The sequence below is a fragment of the Myotis daubentonii genome, chromosome 6, assembly GCF_963259705.1.
Source record: "Myotis daubentonii chromosome 6, mMyoDau2.1, whole genome shotgun sequence".
NCBI lineage: Eukaryota > Metazoa > Chordata > Mammalia > Chiroptera > Vespertilionidae > Myotis > Myotis daubentonii.
This window is the reverse complement of record NC_081845.1, coordinates 38,485,527-38,507,704: the sequence shown is the minus strand read 5'-3', so window position 1 is coordinate 38,507,704 and position 22,178 is coordinate 38,485,527. Positions and strand designations below refer to the sequence as shown.

General features: G+C 44.6%; 1 protein-coding gene across 1 annotated transcript in view; it reads left to right on the top strand.

The window, feature by feature from the left end:
• The window catches only part of ARMC2 (armadillo repeat containing 2), a 92,568-nt gene that overhangs the window by 1,647 nt on the left and 68,743 nt on the right, over positions 1–22,178 (top strand). The window contains exons 2-5 of the mRNA XM_059700768.1: positions 3,965–4,225; positions 4,661–4,733; positions 13,050–13,221; positions 19,544–19,751. Of these exons, the coding sequence (XP_059556751.1) occupies positions 4,008–4,225; positions 4,661–4,733; positions 13,050–13,221; positions 19,544–19,751 (671 nt within the window). The 5' untranslated portion in view covers positions 3,965–4,007. The remainder of the gene's footprint in view (positions 1–3,964; positions 4,226–4,660; positions 4,734–13,049; positions 13,222–19,543; positions 19,752–22,178) is intronic.

The window sequence follows — 22,178 nt, the reverse complement described above, 5'->3', positions numbered from 1 at the left end:
CCTCCTGCTCCCTAGGTTGCATACCTGGTATCACCTCTGCCCTTTCCTGTCTCCTTAGATGCCAAATCCTGTTGGATGTTCTGCTCTTGGTGCTCCTCGCTAGTTCTCATTTCTCTTGTTACCTCTATGTCACCTTCACTCCTGTATTTAGGACTTTCAATACCTCATCCACTGATCACAACATTTATCAAGTCTTTCTTCATGCCCAGTGACTCAAAGTTACAATTGTTCTCATGTGACCACATGGCACCAAGAATCAGATGCCATTTGAAATGAAGTCCAACATGCTTTTCTAATCTACTGTAACAAATGTCTCCAATTAAGGAAGCCAGGCAGCCTCCGTCTGGGTATTTCCTAGCTCAGGTCTGTATTTGAAAATGGAGTCCAGTCCTGGCTGGTGTGGCTCAGTTGGTTGAGCATCATCCTATGCACCAAAAGGTTGCCAGTTTGGTTGCCAGTTTGATTCCCGATCAGGGCACATGCCCAAGTTGCAGGCCCAGTCCCGGGTCAGAGTGCGTGTCAGGAGGCAGCTGATCGATGTTTCTCTCTCTCATCAATGTTTCCCTCTCTCTCCCCGTCTCCCTTCCTTTCTCTCTAAAAAGGAATAAAACACATTTTGAAAATGGAATCCAGCAGTTATATGCAATTGTTGACCTTCAGCTGTGCCTCACACGCAGAGCTGGGGCTGCGTCTGGTGGGACAACACCAGTTATGGAGGCACAGTGGGAGGGTGTGCTGACAGAGACAACTGGGGACCTTGTGGAGTATGGAGGACAGGCACCTACCTGAGGCTGGGAGGGTGGGAGGAACGTTTCCATGAGGGCCTCTAAGGTTTGCTGATTTTGTCCCTCCTAATTTTTCCCTTCTTCCATCCTGCCAATCCCTGCCAGATCACATCATACCTCAAAATCTTTTTTTTTTAAATATATTTTATTGATTTTTTACAGAGAGGAAGGGAGAGAGATAGTTAGAAACATCGATGAGAGAGAAACATCGATCAGCTGCCTCCCGCACATCCCCCACTGGGGATATGCCCGCAACCCAGGTACATGCCCTTGACCGGAATCGAACCCGGGACCCCTCAGTCCGCAGGCTGACGCTCTATCCACTGAGCCAAACCGGTTTCGGCCTCAAAATCTTTTAATTTTCTCATCAGTTTTTATTAATTTCTTGACCTGCCATTGAGTTCCCTGTCTGGTCCCACTCCAGTCTTCATTTCCAGAGCTGCTCCTCATTCATCACACACCCATACGTCCCTGGCACTCTGCCTTGGCTCACTCACTGACTTAGAAATTCCTTCTCTACTCCAGCCCCAATGCCAGCCAGTGCCACTTGCTCAAAATCAGCCCATGATCCCAGAACCCAGATCAAGCATCACCTCCTCCAAGAAGCCTACCTGCCACCTTCTCCCAATCAGAAGCCCCCTCCTCTTTTGTAATCACATGGTGTGTTGTTTTTTTAATTGCCCCATCGGTTTCTACTTTGTATTAAAATCATTTGAATACAAATAGGGCTGATATTCAGCTGCTAACCACCAAGAAGGCCACTCCAGTTGTGAAAATAATGGCATGTCTCTACGGTGGTGTGTAAACAGCTGCAGCCCAAGGCCTCTGATGCCCCCACCTCCTACTACCCCACCTAGCGGATTGTAGCTTGAATATCATCTCTGGGCATATGTCATAGCTTTTTTTTTTCTATTGCTTAAGACTCTATCCACCTCACAGAAGTGTTGTGGGGATTACATGAGATGTTGTACTCAAGAGTACTTAGCATAGTGCTTGGTATTAAAATAAATGTTTAACTAGCATTAGTGGTCCTTCTTGCCCGAGAGTGAAGATAGTATTTATTCCCATCTGTGTTCCCAGAGATCCAAGCAGAGGGCTTTGCACATAGGAAACAGTTAATCAGTTCTAGCTGAATGGATTTGTTCCATTTCTCAGGAAAACTTTTGTAAAGTTAAAATTTCTGTGGTATTATTGTGAAATACTTGTAAAAGAGGCAAGTTTTTTTTAACTCTGAGTAATTGGGTTTATTTTAAGTTGGCAAAAACCATCTATGATAAGAATTTTTAATTTAACAAATAAAGGAAAAAATCTCCTCCCCGCCCCCCAAATTTACTTCTAACTCAGTTCACTGTCATTGAAGATTTTCATGTTTGATTTGGTTAATAATATATTAATATTAACATAATAGCTGGTTAACTGTACAGACCTTACATTATTAAAACAGCTCTTCACAGTATACAGTTAAAATGAGATTTAGGAGGGAAGAAAGAAGAAAGGTGAGAAAGTTGTGGTAGAATTTGTGGTAAAAAATTTAGAGACAGAAAAATTTTAAGTATTATTTGCATTGTTTCCAACACTATTTGGTCAGCCTAAACTCCTGTATGCCCAAATAATTTACAGACTTCCTAGAATGTGACTTGAGTAAATGTTCTGCATCATTGCTGTATGAAAGAGTATAGTTTTCAGTGCAACCTAGTACAGCCAGCGAGAACCTTAGTCAGGAATGATAGTTCATTATTATTTATCCAAAGACCTTTCATCTTTATTAGGTTTGTCAGATCACCTTTGGATGTTGCCAGACTTATTGGTGACATGTGGGGCCAAGAGAGTCGCACACCTGATTTGGATTCTGGAAGAAACTTGTTTATTGTACTGAAGCTTCTCTTACTGAGTGGTGTAATTTCTTATTGTAATGCCCCTTGCAAAAACAAACAAACCTGGCCCTGGCCTGTGTGGTTTAGTGGTCAGAGAGTCATCCTGCACACTGAAGGGTCTCAGGTTCGATTCCTGGTCAAGGGCATGTACCTGCGTTGCAGGGTCAACCCCTGGTCTCTGTTGGGGAGTGTGCAGGAGGCAACCAATTGATGTCTCTCTCTTACATCACTGATTCCCTCTCTCTCTCTCTCTTCTCTCTCTCTCCTTCCCTCCCCCCATCCCTTTTTCCCTTCCACTTTCTCTTAAAAAAAAAAGTAAAAGTAATGGAAAAATATCCTCAGGTGAGGATTAAATAAAACAAAAAAAAGAAGAATCTTCATTCTCAAAGCCCTTGTGTATGACTTTAACTCTTTAACTGAGGTTAGGTGGCCTGAGAAGGGGTAGTTTGAAACTGATATTTGGCTTTTATTAATCTAGAATACTGTCTCACACTGAAAGTGATTTGGATCAATCCATTCAAAGGTATGGACAAATGTGGGGTTGAACCTTTCTCTGAGTTTACAAATTATATTTATAAAAGTAAATGTAGTTTGGAAATAGACCCTATCTATCTAAATTTAATCTTAATGCTAGCATTTTGTGTGGAGAGCAGTAGGAAAGAAAAGGAAAATTTAGTTTAAAATTTTAACAGAACCCTCCAGTATTTCGGGGGGCTGGTAGAGGATAGATCATTTTTTCGCTTTCTCTCTCTTTTTTTTAAATATATATATTTTTATTGATTTCAGAGAGGAAGGAAGAGGGAGAGAGAGATTGAAACATCAATGATGAGAGAGAATCATTGATCGGCTTCCTCCTGCTCTCTCCCTACTGGGGATTGAGCCGGCAACCCGGGTGTGTGCCCCGACAGGGAATCAAACCATGACCTCCTGGTTCAGAGGTCGACGCTCAACCACTGTGCCATGCTGGCCAGGCTCATTTTCTCTTTTTAGTCCATCTTCTTTCATGACTTGTCCTCTTTCTCTCCAGGCTTAGCTTTCATTCTGGGTCTCTTCCCGGCATATCCCTTTCCCCAATCACATATATTCCTGTGGGCAAAACTGTGTCTATTAACCTATATCTTTGAAAGCTCTTCTCCCATCCTGATCTTCTAACTGTAACTACCTGGTAGATTTTTAATTTAAATGTATGTATCATTTTTCACGTTTAATATAGAGGGATGATTTAAGCATCTATGGATGGGTTTAAGCCCTCCTTTCTAAACTACTGGATGAAAATAGCTGCCATGTTGTGCTGTGTATTTGTAGGGTGTGGTTTCTAGCTGAAGAAGGTTTTACTTCGAAAGGAAAGATGCTGTCTCCAAATGATCAAAAGTTAGAGAAGCGGGATCCGTTTTATCGATCTTTAGCGGCCAAGCAGAAGACCAGCGCAGAAATCATAAGTGAAGCACGAAATGCATTAAGAACAGTTGGGACCCAAAGACCATTCACGCCACAGGAAGACCAAAGAAAACTATTTGGACCTGCCTCTTCAAGGACACCAGAAAATAGACCCCCTTCCTGCTTCAGGTATATGACATTTCTCTTTCCTGTACATCCAGATATGTAAGCCATGAGATGACATGTTCCCTCTGACTTCTGCCAATTATACCAATTATATCTCTTGTATCTGTTCAGGATTCTCAAAGATAATTTTAGGCCTTGGCTCCATGAAGTTGGCTTGCAATGTTAATAGTGGTTGTCATGTCTGTTTTATAAAGCAATATGAACAATGCTTTTAAAAATCATCATATGCATTTATTTTCATTATTCAGTATTTTTAATTCTCCTCAACGCAATGAAAAGACTTATGAATAAAATGTTTTAAGTACTATGATTTGTTAAAATATCTCAAGACTTTTGCATTGAATGCTTTAGTTTTGGGCTAGAGTTAACTAATATAAACTAGAAATAGAAGAAATGATTCTTCACAAACTAATATTTCTGTTCCATCTCCTGTGCTAGCCTCCATGCATCCAATTTTGAGTCATCTGATTCCAGGCCCATTTCCAGTGCACGTCTCAGCCCGCTAGAGCTTGTGAGTACTCCATATCACAAGAGTTGTGAAATGGAATTGGTCAAAAATACTTAGTAGAGTATTAGTACATAGACCTAATGCACTAATAATTTAATATGAAAACAAATTCTTTTATACTTTTTCAAATATAATGGTTAGTATCTAATAAAACATTTTTATTTATCTACAGTTTAATAATAAGAAATTTTAGAAATAGAGTAACCTGGTAAACCAAATGTTTCACAGTATTTTTTAATTCAAAAAACTTATGCAAATATATCATTTTATTTGTAATAGTTATATAAAAATAAAAACATGGACATAAAGAGTCAAATATTTGCTACCAAAACAACTCCAGTAGTCTCCTGTCCCCTTCTTCTTCATTCTCCCCTCCTCAGTGGCTCTCACTTTAAGCTCTTTTGGCACATTTTCTTGTTTTATTTTGTTTTGTTTTTCATCCAAATTTCTAAATAGCACAGGGTCTTGCTGCTCTCTGACTTAGGAGCTCGAGAAATTATCTAATGACTTCCCATTAAGGAAGATGAAGTCTTAACTCTTGTCTATCCTCCCACACCTCCCCACAACACATTCACCCTTTCTGTCCCCACTGCTACTCCCAGTGTAGATATAGCATAATTTTGGCTAGAGCCCTTTCCTCTGATTATATTAACCCTGTTTACAGAGGAGCCTTGAACTAGGAATGATTGATGATGATCACTTCTTCTTCCCTGCACCACTTTTTGTTTTCCCTGGGATTAATAATTACCTTGCTTTTTTGTTTTGTTTTGTTTTGTTTTGTTTTGTTTTGTTTTGTTTTGTATTATTACTATTTCAACCCCAAACTCTTCCCCAGTGCTTTAAATCTCCTTCATATATTCAGGCACATTAGGTATTCTGTTGATTCATCTCCTTGGAGAATTTTCCACCCTCCGTCCTGGACCCCTTGCCCTGGTCATTTGGAGCACAGCTGGCTTCTCCCTCTTAAGCTGGAGGTCCTGTTTCCTGTATCCAAAGTCCTCCTCTTTCTTGATTCACTGTTATTTGGTGAGCACTCCCTCCAATAACTTCCTGAGAAGGGGTGTATGGGAAGGGAATTATTTGAGACCTCAATTGCTGAGTTTTTTTCCTCTCTCTCTCTGGAAGTATGTGGGATTTCCCTTTGTTCCCAGTGTTCTGAAATTTTATGATAATGGGCCTTTGCTTTAGTCCATTTTTATCCATCCTGCTGGGCACTTCAATGAGGAATCAGCTCTGGGAAGTGCCCTTGAACTATTTTGATATGTCTTCCCCTCTTTTATGTCCTGTTTACTCTTTCTGGAATTCATTGTTTGGATGTGGGATCCTCTGGATTGGCACTTTAATTTTCTTATTTCCTCTTTTCTGTTTCTCGTCTATTTTTTTTAGAAAAGATGTTATCTTCTAGTCATTTTATTGAGTTCTTTTCATTTCTGCTATCATATTTTTAATTTTCCAAAAGCTTCCCCCCCTTTAAATTATCGTTTAAAAAATACAGTGTTCAGTTCTTGTTTCATAGTTGTAGCTTCTCAACTGCATGTATTAATGATAGTTTTGATTTTTCAGTTGTTTTCTTCTCCCTTTAAAATTTCTGTTGCTTGCGTGTGTGTGTGTGTGTGTGTGTGTGTGTGTGTGTGTGTGTGGCTTAAACAACAGAAATTTATTTTCTCACAGTTCTGAAGATTAGAAGTCTGATATCAAGGTGACAGCTGGGTCGGTTACTTCTAAGGACTTTTTGCTGACTTGTGAATGGCTGTCTTTCCCCCCATGTCTTCACATGGTCTTTTCTCTGTGTTTTGATGCATTTTCTGTTTGTTTGGGTTTGTTTTTCATATTAGAGCTCCCCTCAGAAAACTCCTGCTGCTTGCTTGGCTGCCCTTATTTGAGAGTGGAAGCATGTAGAATGTGTTGGTCAACACATAGGTTATACCTACCCACACCCACATTTATTATTTTTAAAATATATTTTTATTGATTTTGGAGAGAGGAAGGGAGAGGGAGAGATAGAAACATAACTGATGGAGAGAATCATTGATCAGCTGCCTTCTGCACGCCCCACACTGGGGATCGATCCTGCAACCCAGGCATGTGCCCTGACTGGGAATCAAACCGTGACCTCTTGGTTCATAGGTCGACACTCAACCACTGAGCCACACCGGCTGGGCCCCACAGCTACATTTAGAGGGGAGGGATCTGGCTGGGCTGTGTTGTTTATGAAACTCCCAATGGCAGTATCTTTAGGGCTTTCTTTGAGGGCTAGTTAATTTTCTGTACAAGTATCTTCTAGGCTCTTGCCTGGAGGACAAAGGTTGGTTCTAACTTCCAGGAATCAGGTAGAAGAAGAAGATAGGAATGCCTGACATTCAGTGTTTAAATGTTCCATTAATATCTATGCTTACACAAAGTACCCTGGTCATCAACTGTGCCCGATTAGCCTGATTCAGAGCTGCTGTTTTACCGTCTTGAGAGAACAAACCTCCCATCTACTCCTGGGTTCTGTAGCCTGATTATGTAGAGCTGGGAAAGGGTTGCACAGACCTGCAGCCAATCCTTCTGATTTTAGGTACCCCTCCCTATGCCCCTGCTACTGCAAGTACCAGCGACACCAACTCCTCAGACTTTTATGGAATTGGAGTGTCACTCAAGCTGCTTCTCAGTTTTTGTCACTGTATATGTGTGTGCATGTGTGTGTGTGGTTTTGGTGGACTGTTTGAAAGTAAGTTTCAGACATTGTAAGACTTTACCCATAAAAATGTGTGTGCATCTCTTATGAACAAGGATAGTCTCCTGTATAACCACAGTGCTATCCTTGCGTCTCAGAAAATTAACATTACTCAGTAATATAATTTAATGTATAGTCCATGTCCAAATTACCAATTGTCTCAAAATGTATCACAGTCTTAAAGTACTCATCAAAATGCCTTTGTGAGGAAGATTATATTTGTTTTTATATTGCAGATGACGAAAGTAAGATTCAAAAATAGTATGTGTGAACTGGTATGCAATAAATATTTTGCCAGTCATTATTGACATATGGCTTCTTGCACCTACAACCTTGGGTACTACTGGGTTTTGAGCCAACTACAGTAAGAGGACCTCACCTGGGCAGTCCAATGGGTCTACCTGTGTAGAACGGCTCTCTATTGTATAATTCTGTCATTTGACTCCTATCAGTCGTCTTCAATATTGCTGTAGTTTTTTGGGATTCGCTCCATCCCTTCCCCTACTCTTTCATAAAAATTTGTATTTCTAGACTGAACCTGGTCCTTGTCAAACTGGTACCATTCTGAGACTGTGGGATTTGGTGTCAGACAGAGATAATGTTGGCATTGCCTCTGTTGAAGGTCATTGACATTAAATTTCTTTCCTGTAGAATGGTTGGGTGCTAGGTGCAAAGTGAAAATGGGCTAAGAAATCTCCATGTTAAGTTACGTAACTCCTTTAGTTTGAAATAATTTTGTTAATAGTGGATTATGTAAGGGTCTTAAGTATAATTCATTTTGAACAATAAAGTTTGGAGCTCCCAGTCGAGAAACTCTGAAAGTGGGGCCTCATACTACCTGCCCTTTGACAAAGGGAGGAGAAAGGGGAAATAAGAGTGGGAGGATGGAGAGGGGGATAGAGAAGACAGGATAAAGGAGGAAGGTGGGGGTAGGGTATCTAATAGAGGATAAACTTGCCCAAAGAATTTACGAAGTCCTAACCAATTGAATTTCACACTATTTGGATCTAGGACACTTTCTCAGGCTTATTTAATAATTCCTCAACCAGCACTCAGACAGGAAAGAGGGATCCAGAGAGCAACTCTTTCCAGCTCCTACATTTGACACATCAGCTCAACTCTGCGCTTGCACGCGTGCCCTCCTTCTCTCTGTTTCTCCCCCTGTTTGTCTGTGGGCTGCCTGCACTCAGAAATGACCTGGGCTTCAGAGAGTGATGGGAAAATGAATGCTCCCGGTCCTAGCCACTGAGGCCTCGGTTGGCTGGTCTGACTGGCTCACCAGTGTTCCCATTAGCACGAGTGACCCTTTAAGACAGGGGGAGAGCCTTGCAACGTAGTCTTCCCTTAACATTTACATCGACCTGCGCTGTAGGAATGCCTAGGCACACCTTTGTCCCTTCTTAGCAGCCCTCCACCTTTCCCAACAGCTCTGAGACCAGGCTGTTGTGTGGTGGCAGCTATTCCCGGTTTCATTCTGCAGCTCTGGTTAGCTGGTATTCAGATTTAGAGACGCAGGGGCAGCTGCTCTCATGCTTTGATTGTAGAAAGTAGGAAAAGGCATGGGACCATGTGAACAAATAGGGAATTGTGTCTTTCTTCACTATCACTGTCAAAACAGAATTCTCCCGGTGTCTCCCAACCTTACAAAGCCTTGTTATTTAAGTTCCAGGTATTTTTATTAAACTTTTTATTGACATACAGAAAAGACACAGATCCAAAGGGCACAGCTTGATAAATGTACGCTAGCTCAGCACACTCGGTAAGCAGCACTCAAAGAAAACAGACCATTGCCAGCCTTTCAGACACCGCCTCCCCATGGTCACTGCTGTCCTCACTGCTCATAGCACATGTTAGTTCGAGCCATAATTTGTATATTTTACTAGAGGCCCAGTGCACAAATTCATGCATGGGTGGGGTCCCTCAACCTGGCCAGTGATGGGGGCCCATTGGGGCTGGCTGGCCGGGGGTTGAGGGGGGATGGGAGGTTGACCAGCTGGGGGAAGGGGCCATGGGAGGTTGGCTGTGGGAGTGCACTGACCACCAGGGAGGAGCTTCTGTGTTGAGCATCTGCCCCCCGGTGATCAGTGTGCGTCATAGCGACTGGTCGACCGGTTGTTCCGGTCGTTCAGTCTTAATGGTCACTTAGGCTTTTATAGATAGATAGATAGATAGATAGATAGATAGATAGATAGATAGATAGGAACCAAACTCCAAGTATTTGGTGAGTAAAACAAAATGTAATATATTTTTAAAAGATGGGGACTAAGAAGCCCATACTTTAAGGTTAGAGGAGATTCAGGGTGAGAAAAAGCAGACAAAGACAAAACAATGTCTTTCACTGTGTCTGAAAGGAGTGGTAGCATTACCTCCGTGAGCCACCTGCTGGGAGAGACAGAGAGCCCAGGGTACCTGCGAGAGGAAATCATGGTAATAGAAATCATGTCCGAGTGCCACATGCAGACGTCATGGGCTTGGGGGAATTTTTAATATTTGCTTTCTAACTTCCAAGAGGGGTGTGTGTGTGTGTGTGTGTGTGTGTGTGTGTGTGTGTGTGTGTTGCTGTTTTACAAATTAAATCATAGCAACTTTCTGGGGTGGGATGTCATAGACTCCCATTCCCAGCCTTCATGTAGAACAGGGGACACCCCATGTTCCCAACTGGTGATCCCAAGGATCCAGGTCAGAAATCAGTCAAGGCCCAAGTGCTGGGAGGAGAGCCGAGCCAGCCAGATCCCTTAGATGTTCTAGGAATTTTGTCTTCTTTCATTAGGTGGTTCTGTGAAAGTAGTCTCTCAGTCTTCAATGGACTGCAGCAGTTTTATCCACCAGAAGAAATCTTAAATTCTGACTTTCCAGTGTCCCTGATTATACTCAAGTCCCTGGTTCATGTCATGACACACAACACGGGGAGGAAGGTTCTCCAGTGAAGACTGAAAGTTACTTGAAACCTTCTCTGAATTCTGAAATGCCACGAATCGTGTATGAAAACATTTTTACTGTTTAGCTCTATAGACACCATTTTGCTCTGCAATGTGGAAGACCATTTTGTAGAACCTGACATGATAGAAATTGATGGTTTCTTTAGTCGTTTTCCCTGACGAGTTTAAAAATTCTTTACATGTATCAGTTTGTATTTTAAGTAGACCAGTGAGGTATATGTTTAAATGAGACAAATGATTTAGTAAAGGTCAACAGTAAACTGAAAGTAATTTGTCATTATGCCAACACCGACTAGCGTTGTGCTAGGAAAATCCCACCTTCTATCAGGGAGCAGGGAAGGGGCTTTATCTTGCCATCAGAGGTAATTCAGCTATTGTGCTTTGGGTAGAACTTAGCTTTGCAAAAACATTTTTCCCTTTATAAGACCTTTTATTTAGTGTCCAAAATTTTTAGAACAATTATGGCATCTGTAAAAAAACAAAAACAAACATTTATTTATCTGCATTATTATTATTTGGCAGACTTCTTGGTCTTTGCTTTATATTCAAGGTACCTGCAGAGTACAGACGTTTTGAGATAAGAAAACTTTGTATCTACATTCAATATTGAGATTGTCCTAATGCATCTTATCTTCCATAATAATACCTAAAGCACTTAACTTTCCTGTTTTATATGCTTTTAGCTTTTTTGTTACTCTTAGTTTCATGGCCTAAGTCACATTCTAATGAATATTTTGCAATACATTAGGGAGAATAAAAAGTAAAGTGACTATTTATCAAACAAATATAGCAGAATTTATACAGACAAATGAGTGTTGTCTCCTTCAGAATAGATGCCTCTGAATTCAGGATTTTTTTCTGAGCAAAGTTGTGTCAGAGACTAGAGCCTTGGCTTTGTGACTTAAAAGTAACTTGGAGCCAAATTCGGTAAATAATGAGTGAGTCGCTCACATAGGGAAGGGAGCTAGCATGTCTGGAGCCTCCGTAACAGGAATTGTCTATGTCAGTGTCCCTGCAAGAAGGGGACTGCTGTCTCCATTTGATAGCTGGGCAAGTTTAGAGAAGTCAATGGCCAGCCCAAGTTCACACAGCTAGGGAGTGGATTCCACTCCAGATCAGTTTGATTCCAAAGTCATTTACTCTTCCTCTATACTATGCTAATTATTTTATTTACCAGTTTTCTAGCTGTGTTTAGAAGAATGTGTCTCTAAAGTCATAACTAGTTTTTTATGTGGTTCATGAACTGATTTCAGGTGCAAATGAACAAATATTTTGAGTACACCTGACACTAATATAAAATAATATTGAATGAAAAAAATATTGAATGTCAACTGTAATTGGAAAAGAAAAAAAATTTTGAAAAATGTCATCATTATTGAAATAAGTAACTCCTTGGAGGGAGAACTCTAGTATAGATGCCTTTGTTCTCTTAATGTATATAAGAAAAACATGTGTTTAAAATTATGTGTCATATATGGTAGATGACTTCACCCATTTTTCCAAATTATCTGACTTGAAGTTCACACTGGATTTTAAAAATATTTATTGACAAACCTGTGGGATTGAGTGTCACTCATTTCACATATTTATGTAAGTGACTTGAGGAACTTGAACTTGATTATTTCTGATTAGAGACCCCAAAAGCACTACTGCCATAAGATTGCTCTTTCACAGACAGGTAATTCTGCTAACGTTGGAGGGAGGAAGGACTGACCACCAGCAACACTGAAAGTGGGAGTTTAGGCTTCCATGGGGCTCTGGCCCTGGGTCAGAGGCCACTGCCACCTGGAGCTTAGATCTGAGGATGCGCTGGGCAGCACAGTGCCTGGTGCTGGTATTTTTAAAAGTCTTTAAGGAATTGGAATTTTGCCAGTAATGTTTCTTTTCTAAGGATATCAGCATAGAATCCTAGTGATATGGAAAATAAGACATGTTTATGTCACAAGTCCAAGACAACTTCTTGCTCTTATGTTTTGTGACTTTAAATTAGTTTCTAAAATTTTATATCATTGCCTGCTCAGTGGTTGAGCATCGACGTGTGAACCAGGAGGTCATGGTTCAGTTCACACACCCAGTCAGACACATGCCTGGGTTGCGGATTCGATCCCTAGTAGGGGACCTGGAGGAGGCAGACAGTCAATGAGTCTCTCTCTCCCTCTCCTTTCCTCTCTCTGAAATAAGTAAAAATATATTTTTTTATTTTTTTTTATATCATTAAAAAGTACTTTTGTGGAGTCCAAAATGTGTAATGGTCATCTTTATATTCCACATAGTTTTTGACACATATAGGTGCCCAATACATGTTTTCTGAACTGAATTGAACACATAAATTTGCAACGCATGTTGAATATACTCTCCCAGATGTTTTAGTCTCTCACACAGGTAGCTGGCTGCTAGCATGGATAGACTGTTGTTGTTTTTTAAAAACACTAAGCAGGATAGTAGTGTAATTCATACAATGTATTTGACAAAGACAATGAACAAGAGTTATCTATATACCATATTGAGTAAGATGGCCCATGAGACGCAGAGCCCGGGGCGGGGACCAGCCAGGCAGAAAGCCCCGCCTGTGCGCAGCAGCAGGGGCAGGGCCAGCCCCAGGTGCCAGTCTGGTATGAGACACAGAAACTCACGCCAGTCGTTTAAACATTCTCTTTCCAGAAACCGAAAGCTCCGGCATCTCCCACCACAGAAGGGGACCCCGGCCTTTCCTTCCCGAAGCCCCCGGTGGACCCCGTGAAGATGCGGAGGATAAGTAGCGCCCGGGCGCGCTTATTCAGGGCGGCCTCCCAGGGGGCCCTTCTGCCAGACAGGACGCCGCCTCCCGCTGAGCGTAAGGCCCAGTGACCATCTTTACACCTGGGGGCGGGCATGTCTCTCGAATTTGCGCGCAAAAGCTATTTTTCTATCATATTTTCAAACCCCATGTGATTTTTTTTACATTAATTAGGACTTAGTTAATATTATGCAAAAGCTGGGTAAGAAATATTGTTCACATATTTTTCTGGGTGTTTATAAAGAATACCTCAATATCATAGTTTTCAAAAAACTGTTACTTGGTAGAAAAAGGATAGGAGGACAAGTATTTTCTAATGAACGGGTTTATCAAGATTGGATAAATGATTTTAAAATTAGAGTTTAAGAAATTGTTCATTTCATTAGGCATTTTTAAGACTCATATGATGTCCACTGAGCTTGGGTCTTTGGCAGTACCCCTCCGATCCCATGGGAAAATATAAGCAAAAGTTGAATGGGGCTTTTCCTGCTGTCGCAGAACTGCTGGCAGGTATCTAAATCTGGGGACGGAGGGGCATTCTAAGGCGTGGCGCCACCAGTTGGCATCATTCCCTGCCCAGGGCATGCTAAGAGTTTTCAAACCAAGGAACAGCAGTGGGGTGACAATCAATTTAGTGGGTCACTCCAAGCATTAAAAAAAAATGAAGTAGACCAGCATGTAATGGAAAACGTCAGGGTGCACTGCGGACAGTAAGGGGATGAGTGCGGCTTCGGGAGACTTTTCCAGCCACATACCTGTGTGCTCAGGGCCCTGTTGTAAATTTGCTATGTAGTACATTCATAGTCAAGCGTGTTATACATTTACTATTGCTCTCTCTGGTCAGAAAAGTCGGGAAACCACTTTGCCCGGGGCCGGCGGAACTGGCCCTCCTCCAGTTGAAGGCTTGGTGGAGGGCTGGCAGCAGCCACACAGAGGAGGGATTGAGGATGGATGCCGAAGGCTGCGAGCCGCACTGAGGCGCCTCCTGGTTTCACATACCAGCCTTTCCTTGTAGTCATCAACATCTAAACGCAGAGCTCATGGGAGAGTCCAGATGTATGACTTCTTGTGAAAAATCTAATGGTCTAGCCACTCCGGGGCCCCTTTCTGTGCAGCCCCCAAGAGAATGACTGGAGCTGGGTGTGCCCACCCTGTTAGCCCCGGATGTGATCTGCTGTTCCCCATGTCGCCTGGCCCCTCAGCTCATGTTCCTGTCTGGTTCCTGGGGTCTCCGGAGATCCCTGACATAGCTGAAGAGGTGGCATCAAGGAGAGAAAAGACAGGCAGTGCAGGGTGTGTGTGTGTGTGTGTGTGTGTGTGTGTGTGTGTCACGCGGTGATGTGTAGTGCAGGAGAGCCGTCCCGCTATGGATGCGGGAGCTGAGGCCAAAGGCCACGCAGGCCAGGCTGGGGGGATGGCCCGCTCTAAGCTGCTTGCAGGGAAAAGCCAGGGCAGGGTCTAAGCCAGGGAGACACACCACCCACCTTATGTTTCTCAGTGTCAGGCCACATTACAGTCACCTGAGCCACTTTCACAGGCTCCACACTGGGCCCAGCAGACCAGTTCATCAGAAGGGAGTGGTAGCCGCAGGAGCAAAGCCCTTGACAGGGTGAGGGGGATGGGATCAAGGTTAGGAGTGAAGGCAGATGCAGAGAGGAGCAGGGTCACTTCTTGTGAACAGGATGGCAGAGCTGGTGTAAGAGCTACTAAATGGCCGTTCGTTGGGTGACTTTGAACGCGAATGCCGCAGCCACGTGTAACGCTTTTAACTCTTGGAAGCTCACCCTGAGAGCCCTGCTGCTCACCGAGCCACTCACGGCTTTGTGAAGGTGCCTGAACAGGTGGCTGTGTCACCCACCACCTCGTCTTCTGTGCTTCCCTCATGGCTTAGCTCCTCCCCTCCTGGGCCCCCCCGGGCCCTCGGCCACAGCACCCCAGTGGTGCTCGGAAGGTGCCGTGGGCGGCAGGCACCCTGTCCCAGCACCGAGGCCATCTTCGCGCCTCCAAGCTGCCCCAAAGCACGTCTTTGCTGCGGTTCTCTTATCCACCCTGTTTGCAGCGGCCCCACCTCACCATTTCCACCATCCCCTGGGTCTGTGTCAGCACTCAGGAAGCGATGGCAGCTAGAAGGCGTTGTCCCTTTAAAAGCGCACATTGCCCCATCCACAAAAACGCTGACGCGCTCTAGCCTTGCGGCCAGGGTCATCCGCACAGCGGCTCCCTGGGCTGGTTTCCAGCCCTGTTGTGTAGAGAAGGGACCCTCTCCTGGGTGATTGTAAATGGAACCGTGTTCACGGAGATGGAGTGGCGGCCCTCTCTTTGGTGGGAAGTTGTTTGCAGCTGACACTGCCACGGGCGGGGCTCGGGGTGTGGTGACAGGCTGGGCATTTCCAATTTACGAAAATGAAAGGGGAAGAGATGTGTGTGCCCGTCTTCTTGGGCCAGCAGTTTAATTGCTCTGTGGTTTTGGGCTGGAGAGGGCAGTGTTGCTGACAGCTCCCCTGTTACCCAAGCCGGACAGAGACCTCAGTGCCGTCGGCACCCTCTCACCCATCCTGGTCATCTTTGCCATCACCAGCCCCTCCCGGGCCTCCTAAATGGGCTTTCTAAATACTGCTTGGGTCTGCTCTCCTGTCCCACCTCCGCCTCACTGCCTTGATCACCTCCGGCCTTGTCCCTCGTCTCCGGCCCTCCTGTCTTGCTCCACCTCACCTTCTGCGGGGGCTGCAAGTGGGTCAACACAAGGTCACTCGGCCCTTGGAGCAGCCAGCACAGCCTGAGGAAGCCAAGCTCCCACCCAGACATGGCTGTGGGCCATCTCCCTTTATCTCACCGGACCACAGAAATCATGTTCTGTGTGTGCCATCAGGGATCAGAGGTCAGGAAGCAAACAAAAATCAGATTGCGTCATCTTCTTGCTAAAAAACCTTCAGAGGGCCCCCTGTGCCTAAAGGAGTGTTTGCCAAACTGAGTTCTAGGGAAATTCTAGCAAAATATTAATAGCTTTTCCTTGGAAAAAGAGCTCCGTGCTGAAATAGGTGCACTCACGTTCTCTCCCCCTCGGAGACTCGCAGTACACATGGGCATTTCAGAGAGTCGGTAAAGCCCATCTGGTAAAGAAAGCGTTTAATTTTAATTCCACCCAGCATTCCACAAGTCGACTTGGCTATGGAATCTGTCTTTTGGAGAACACAGTTTGAGAAACACTGACCTAGCACAGACGTTGGCAAACTTTTCCTGTGAAGGGCCTAATAGTAAATATTTTAGACCTTGTAGGTCATACAGTCTGTACATCTGCTCATCTCTGCCCTTATGAAAAGCAACCATAGACTGATTTGTGGCCAGTGAAATTTGAATTTCATATAATGATCATGTTACAAAACATGTTTTTTCCCCCCCAACCATTTAAAAATATGAAAACCATTCTTAGCTTGCAGGCTCTACCACAATGGGGGGTGGGCCAGATTTGGTGGTAGTTTGCTGACTCCTGGTCTGGGGGATGAAGCCCCCCCTCCTTGCATGTACAGCCCTGTTGTGATCTGGCCCCAGCCAGGCCCTTCTCTCAACCCTCCCTGGCCTAGCCCACCCCACAGTCTATGCACCAACAATGTGGAATTCCTTGCATTTCCCCACACCCACCCATCCTGTTGTTCCGAGCCTCATGCAGGACCTGCTGTAGAATTTGTTGGACCTAGTGCTAAATGAGAATGCGGAGCTCTTTGTTAAAAAATTATTCAGAATTTCAAGATGGCAACAGCAAACATTAAGCCAGTACGGGGCCCTTCTCAGCAGGGGCCTGCTCGACTATCCAATTTGTACACACAAGAGGCTGGCTGGGACTCGAAGCTTTTGTTCCTCCTTCTCAGAACTCCTTTTTGCCTCCTGTTAATCCTTCAAAATGCTTCCCAGGCCCCACCTCCGCTCTGAATCTTTCCCCGACCAACTCCCAACCTCTCAGGACGCCCCCATTCTCTCCGTCACCCTGACCTGGCTCGGACCACCGCACTTGTCTGTACGGCATGTCTCTCTTTACCCAGGTCTGCTTCTGTCTCCCCTACTAGGCTGAGCAACTTCAGAGGTGAAGAGGCTTTTCTCTCATTGTAGCCAGAGGGACTAAAACAGGATCTGGTATACAGCAGGCGGCAGAGAAGTGTCTGTGAGCTGGAACCGCTCCTGCATGGTAACGCCGGCCCATACAAAGTTAGTACGGGCTGCAGAGATTGGCCAGGGAGACGTGGATCATCGCCACCGGTGCTCAGCTGAATAGCGGCGCTCCTTCGGGAGCAGGAGAGAGCCCCAGGCAGCCTGCACTGTGGTAGTAGCGGCCAGCTCCCCCTAGTACCGCGGTTCTCAACCTGTGGGTCGTGACCCCTTTGGTGGTCGAACGACCCTTTCACAGGGGTCGCCTAAGACCATCCTGCATATCAGATATTTACATTATGATTCATAACAGTAGCAACATTACAGTTATGAAGTAGCAACGAAAATAATTTTATGGTTGGGTCACAACATGAGGAGCTGTATTTAGAGAGCCAGAAGGTTGAGAACCACTGCCCTAGTAGATGGTGAAGATAAAGGGGCTGCAGCTCCTTCCCCTCTCGGGCGGTGGGTTTCCCCCTCCAGGACAGGAGCCCATGGCGGCTGGGACTTCTCGTTCACCACTGGACCACCAGCACCTGGAGCAGCACCTGGCCCTCTGGCGTGGGTGCTGAATAAATATTCAAGGAGCGGATGGATGAAAGAAACAAGTGCTAAGATATAGGCACAGGCTAAAGATTCTTTGTGATCGAAACAGAATGTGTGCCTTGTAACTCAGTAGTAAAGACCTCTAAGGGAGCCTGCACTGTGCAGAGAACCCTGGGCCAGCAGCCAGGATTCTGGAGTTCCATGAACAGTAACGACACTGACGTCTAGGTTTTAGTGTGATAAGTCACTAGGTCATGTCATTTAATTCTCACCACATCCCCAAGAAGTGGGGACCACGGAGGAAGGTGAGGGAAAGGTTGAGTGGCCTGCTCGTCACACAGCCTGTGCTTGAGCCCACATCTGCTGAAATGCAGAGCCTACTGTCTTCCCACTGTACGGTCCTGCTCTCCCTGAACTTCCCCTGTGACCTCACACTAGTCACTTAACCTTTTGGGTTCTCAGTTTTCTCATCTGAAAAACGAAGGTGAGCCTAGCCAATCCCTCAGGTTTCCCTCGGCTTTACAATTCAGTGTGTGGACGCAAGGAGCTTGGTCGGAAGCGTAGACTAGGCGGTTTTGTTGTCGGTTTTCATTGGTTTGTTGGTTCAAGTGCAGAAAAGGAAACCTTGAGTTGCTTTGGAAAAGCTTGCAAAACAGTATTTTTCTATATGAAGCTCGTCCCCCCTTCCGCTTTAAAAACATATTTTATCACAGACTAGAGTAGAGCAGAGCAGCATGGATAAGCTGTCCCTCATGTCAGTTGCTGGTAAAGAAGCCGTGTTGTATTATAAGTGTCAGACTCTGCAGTCATAAACAAGGCCTGTGTTTCGGTTCAGAGGCTGACATCTTTTTGCAACTCTTAGTCCCTTCAGAAAGCCTGGGCGGGCTTCAGCGCACCCCTCCGTTCATCACCTGGAAATGATCTGCCAGCCTCCACGACCCGGCCCGGCCCCTCTGACCACCTCTCCTCCTCTTCTCCCCTCACACACTCCCCGCCTGCTGTTCCTTGAGCATGTCAGGCACAGTCCTGCCTTAGGGCCTCCGCGTCTGCTTCCCCTCTGCCGGCAAGCCTGTCCCTCAGCATGTGACGGGCAGGTGCCCCACCTCCTTCAAGGGTCCATCTACCATGTCCACCCATTGCCAGTCCTGTTTACCCTTGTCCACTTTTCTACTTTTGCTTTTTTCCATAACACTTATCTTATATACCTTATTTATTATGGTGTATTACTTATTATCTGTTTATTCAGATGTAAGCCCTATGAGGTCAGGGATCTTTGTTTTGTCACTGATGCATCCTACGTGCCTAGGACAGTGCCTGACATCAGGGGGCACTCAATAAATATATTTTTTTTTGAATCAGAAATTACTAACATGATTACATGTAGGAATAGGATGGGATGCAGAGTATGTATGTGGACTTGGTGGGTCATAAATCTAAATTTAAATGTTTGCCTTAGGTAGACCCCAAGCTAATAGAAATAAGATCCTCTTCATTTTTACCTGCTGGATCGATGATGCCAAGCCTAAAATAGTGGTGAGGTCTTACATGGCCAGGGACGTTGTATCCATACTTGATTATAAGTGACATGTAATTTTTGAATTGTGTACATTCTTAGGTTTTAAAAAAAATATTGAAAGATGGTGATTCCTAAAATAAGAAATGCTTTGACAAAACATCTCCTTGGTTATTACAGGAAAGAAGACAGTGGAATCCAAAGACACAGTTAGGATGGGGGACTCTCCGGTGAAAATCAATGGGATTTATTTAACAGAACCAAAGGCTGTTGGCCACTTAAAGAGTCACCCACTTCAGCTGACGTATGGTGGAGGCTTCAGAGAAATCGAGGAGCAAGAAATGTTCGAAGGGGCAACATCCTTGCCATCTCATCGGAGAAGCGGAGGGTCAGTGTTCTTTTTATTTGATTTTTCTGGCGAGGGCAGCGATGTCATTTACCAGTTTGTTTTCTAACTTATGTCGATGATTGGTTCACATTTTCTCTTTTATATAAAGCAAATCTTAAGTTAGCGGTACATGAGAAGGAAAGGTTTCTTCTCACAGCTGCATGGAGTTGATTTTACCTCCCCCCCCCCGCCCCCCATTTAATCCTTAGGAGAACATTTGCTCATACTTGCCTAGATGCTGCTCTGATAGGACTGTCAGGTTCAAGTCCTGGCTTCAGTTGCACCAGTGGTTCTCAACCTTCTGGCCCTTTACATACAGTTCCTCATGTTGTGACCCAACCATAAAATTATTTTCGTTGCGACTTCATAACTGTCATGTTGCTACTGTTATGAATCGTAATGTAAATATCTGATATGCAGGATGGTCTTAGGCGACCCCTGTGAAAGGGTCGTTTGACCGCCGAAGGGGTCGCGACCCACAGGTTGAGAACCGCTGAGTTGGCCTGCTCCAGCCCACCCCTGAGGACGGCTGATCATTCTTTTTGTTATTTGGGATTCTTGCCTGGCCTGGAATCTCTTGATCCCTCCCTTTGGGTTAGTTCACTATTGTTAGCTCCACACAAGAGGGGACAGTTTATGTTCTTCTCCAGTAGAAACTTAGACGTTTTATTTTTTCAAATTAATAGTTAAAGCAGGAGAGTCCCGTGGATTTCTCTTTCTATGACATCCCTCTACTAATCCCTCATAAAATGAATGATTCGGAATTACTTCACTTCATACCATGTTCCTAGATAGGGCTTTTTTTTTTTTTATCCTAACTCTCACTGATACCTTCATCCCTCCCCACCCCCACCCCCCAATCTGGGGAGCCCTAAGTTCATATTATGTTCCTGGATAGAGCTTTCCAGGGCTTGCCCCAGAAAAGTGAGGAGCAAATGTCCTATCATATTAAGGATTTGTGAAGAAATGTTCACTGCATGGACCACATGGAGTCTTACCCTGGTGTTTTCTGACGGCAGCCTTGAATAACTGGGGGTCAGGGTGAGAGCAGGCTCTGTTTCCAGTCCCAGCCAGTACTGATCCTAAATAAGCAGAAGGTCTTGGGCCGGACAGGGTCACTCAAAGATATTTTTCTATGACTTTCCATTGGGTCATTATGGACAACTGCCCAGTTCAAATTTGCCTACCAAGATTAAATTCCACGGCCCATTTCAAGACCAAGTACTTGTTGCCCTCACTTTAGATTTCAGGCCTGACTTTGATTTGTACACAGGTTACGTGCTCAGAACTCTTCCCCGAACTGGCTGCTTGGCAGCCGGTTGGTTCTGCCGAGCTGACCTTGTCTGCTGACGCAGCCCGGGGAGGGTGGCACACGCGGGATTTATGTCAGGCAACCTCGTCGTCCTTGTAAGGTCGCTTTGCATTCAGAACATTTTTTTAAATGAAAGGGGAAACGACATGTCTCCTTAAGGGGAAGAGAGCAAACTTCACATCGGGGCTTTGGGAGTTGAGCACAAAACATGAAACTGGCCGTTGCCACAAATCTTCTGCTGTTGCTGAGTAAGAACGGGCTGGGGCCCAGCGCGTAAACACAAGGGCCGCAGGGAACCTGTGCGCCTTTCGGCCCTGAAGCAAGAGGCCGCGGGGATCCTGCTGCGCCCAGCCTCCCGGGAATCAAAGCTGACCGGGGAAAACCAGACAAGAGCTGTTCTATTTTATTTTATTTTTATTTATTTTTTTATTTTTGCAAACCTTCAGATGTTGCAGAGTAGCCTGGCCAGCCAGAGTTCATCTTGTCTTCCTCGGCCTGGGACAGCAAAGGCATTTTCAGTGACATAGTTTATTCCACTAAAGCAAAGAAGAAGCCGATTAGCGCCTGGACGCACTTCTTCCCGACTGTCCAGAATGATGAGGCGCTGGCACTGATTGTTCATTGTTTTCCTTTTGTTTTGTTAGCATGGCTTTGGCATCGTGTAATGGTTGGGACGGAGCTGGGTTTGCAGTATACCCTGACAAGTCTCACTGCCAATAACATTTTTGCTCTATGAATCTTTAGCTCCTTTAGTCGTTGGATGGGATTTTGTTGAGGTGCCAAAAAAAATTTTTTTATACAGTAGGATTTAAAACAAACCAGCAAATGGAAACTATTAGCAGTTCTTTCATTAATTACATTTGTGAATCAATCCGGGACACTTGATAATCATTTCTTGTAAACATTTAAGTGAATAATTCCAAGAAATGATCTTTGCTATGCAGTGGAGTGTTCCCAGTTTTGATGCTAAAGCCTTACCCTCAATTAACATTGTTTGCCTCTTTCGCCCATAAACTGTGAAGTGAAGAGTCCTGTCGTGAGCGGGGCTACTGAGGAAGGGAGGGAGGGGATTCGCAACTAGAACAGGAAGCGGCCTGGCACACATGCAGATGGGA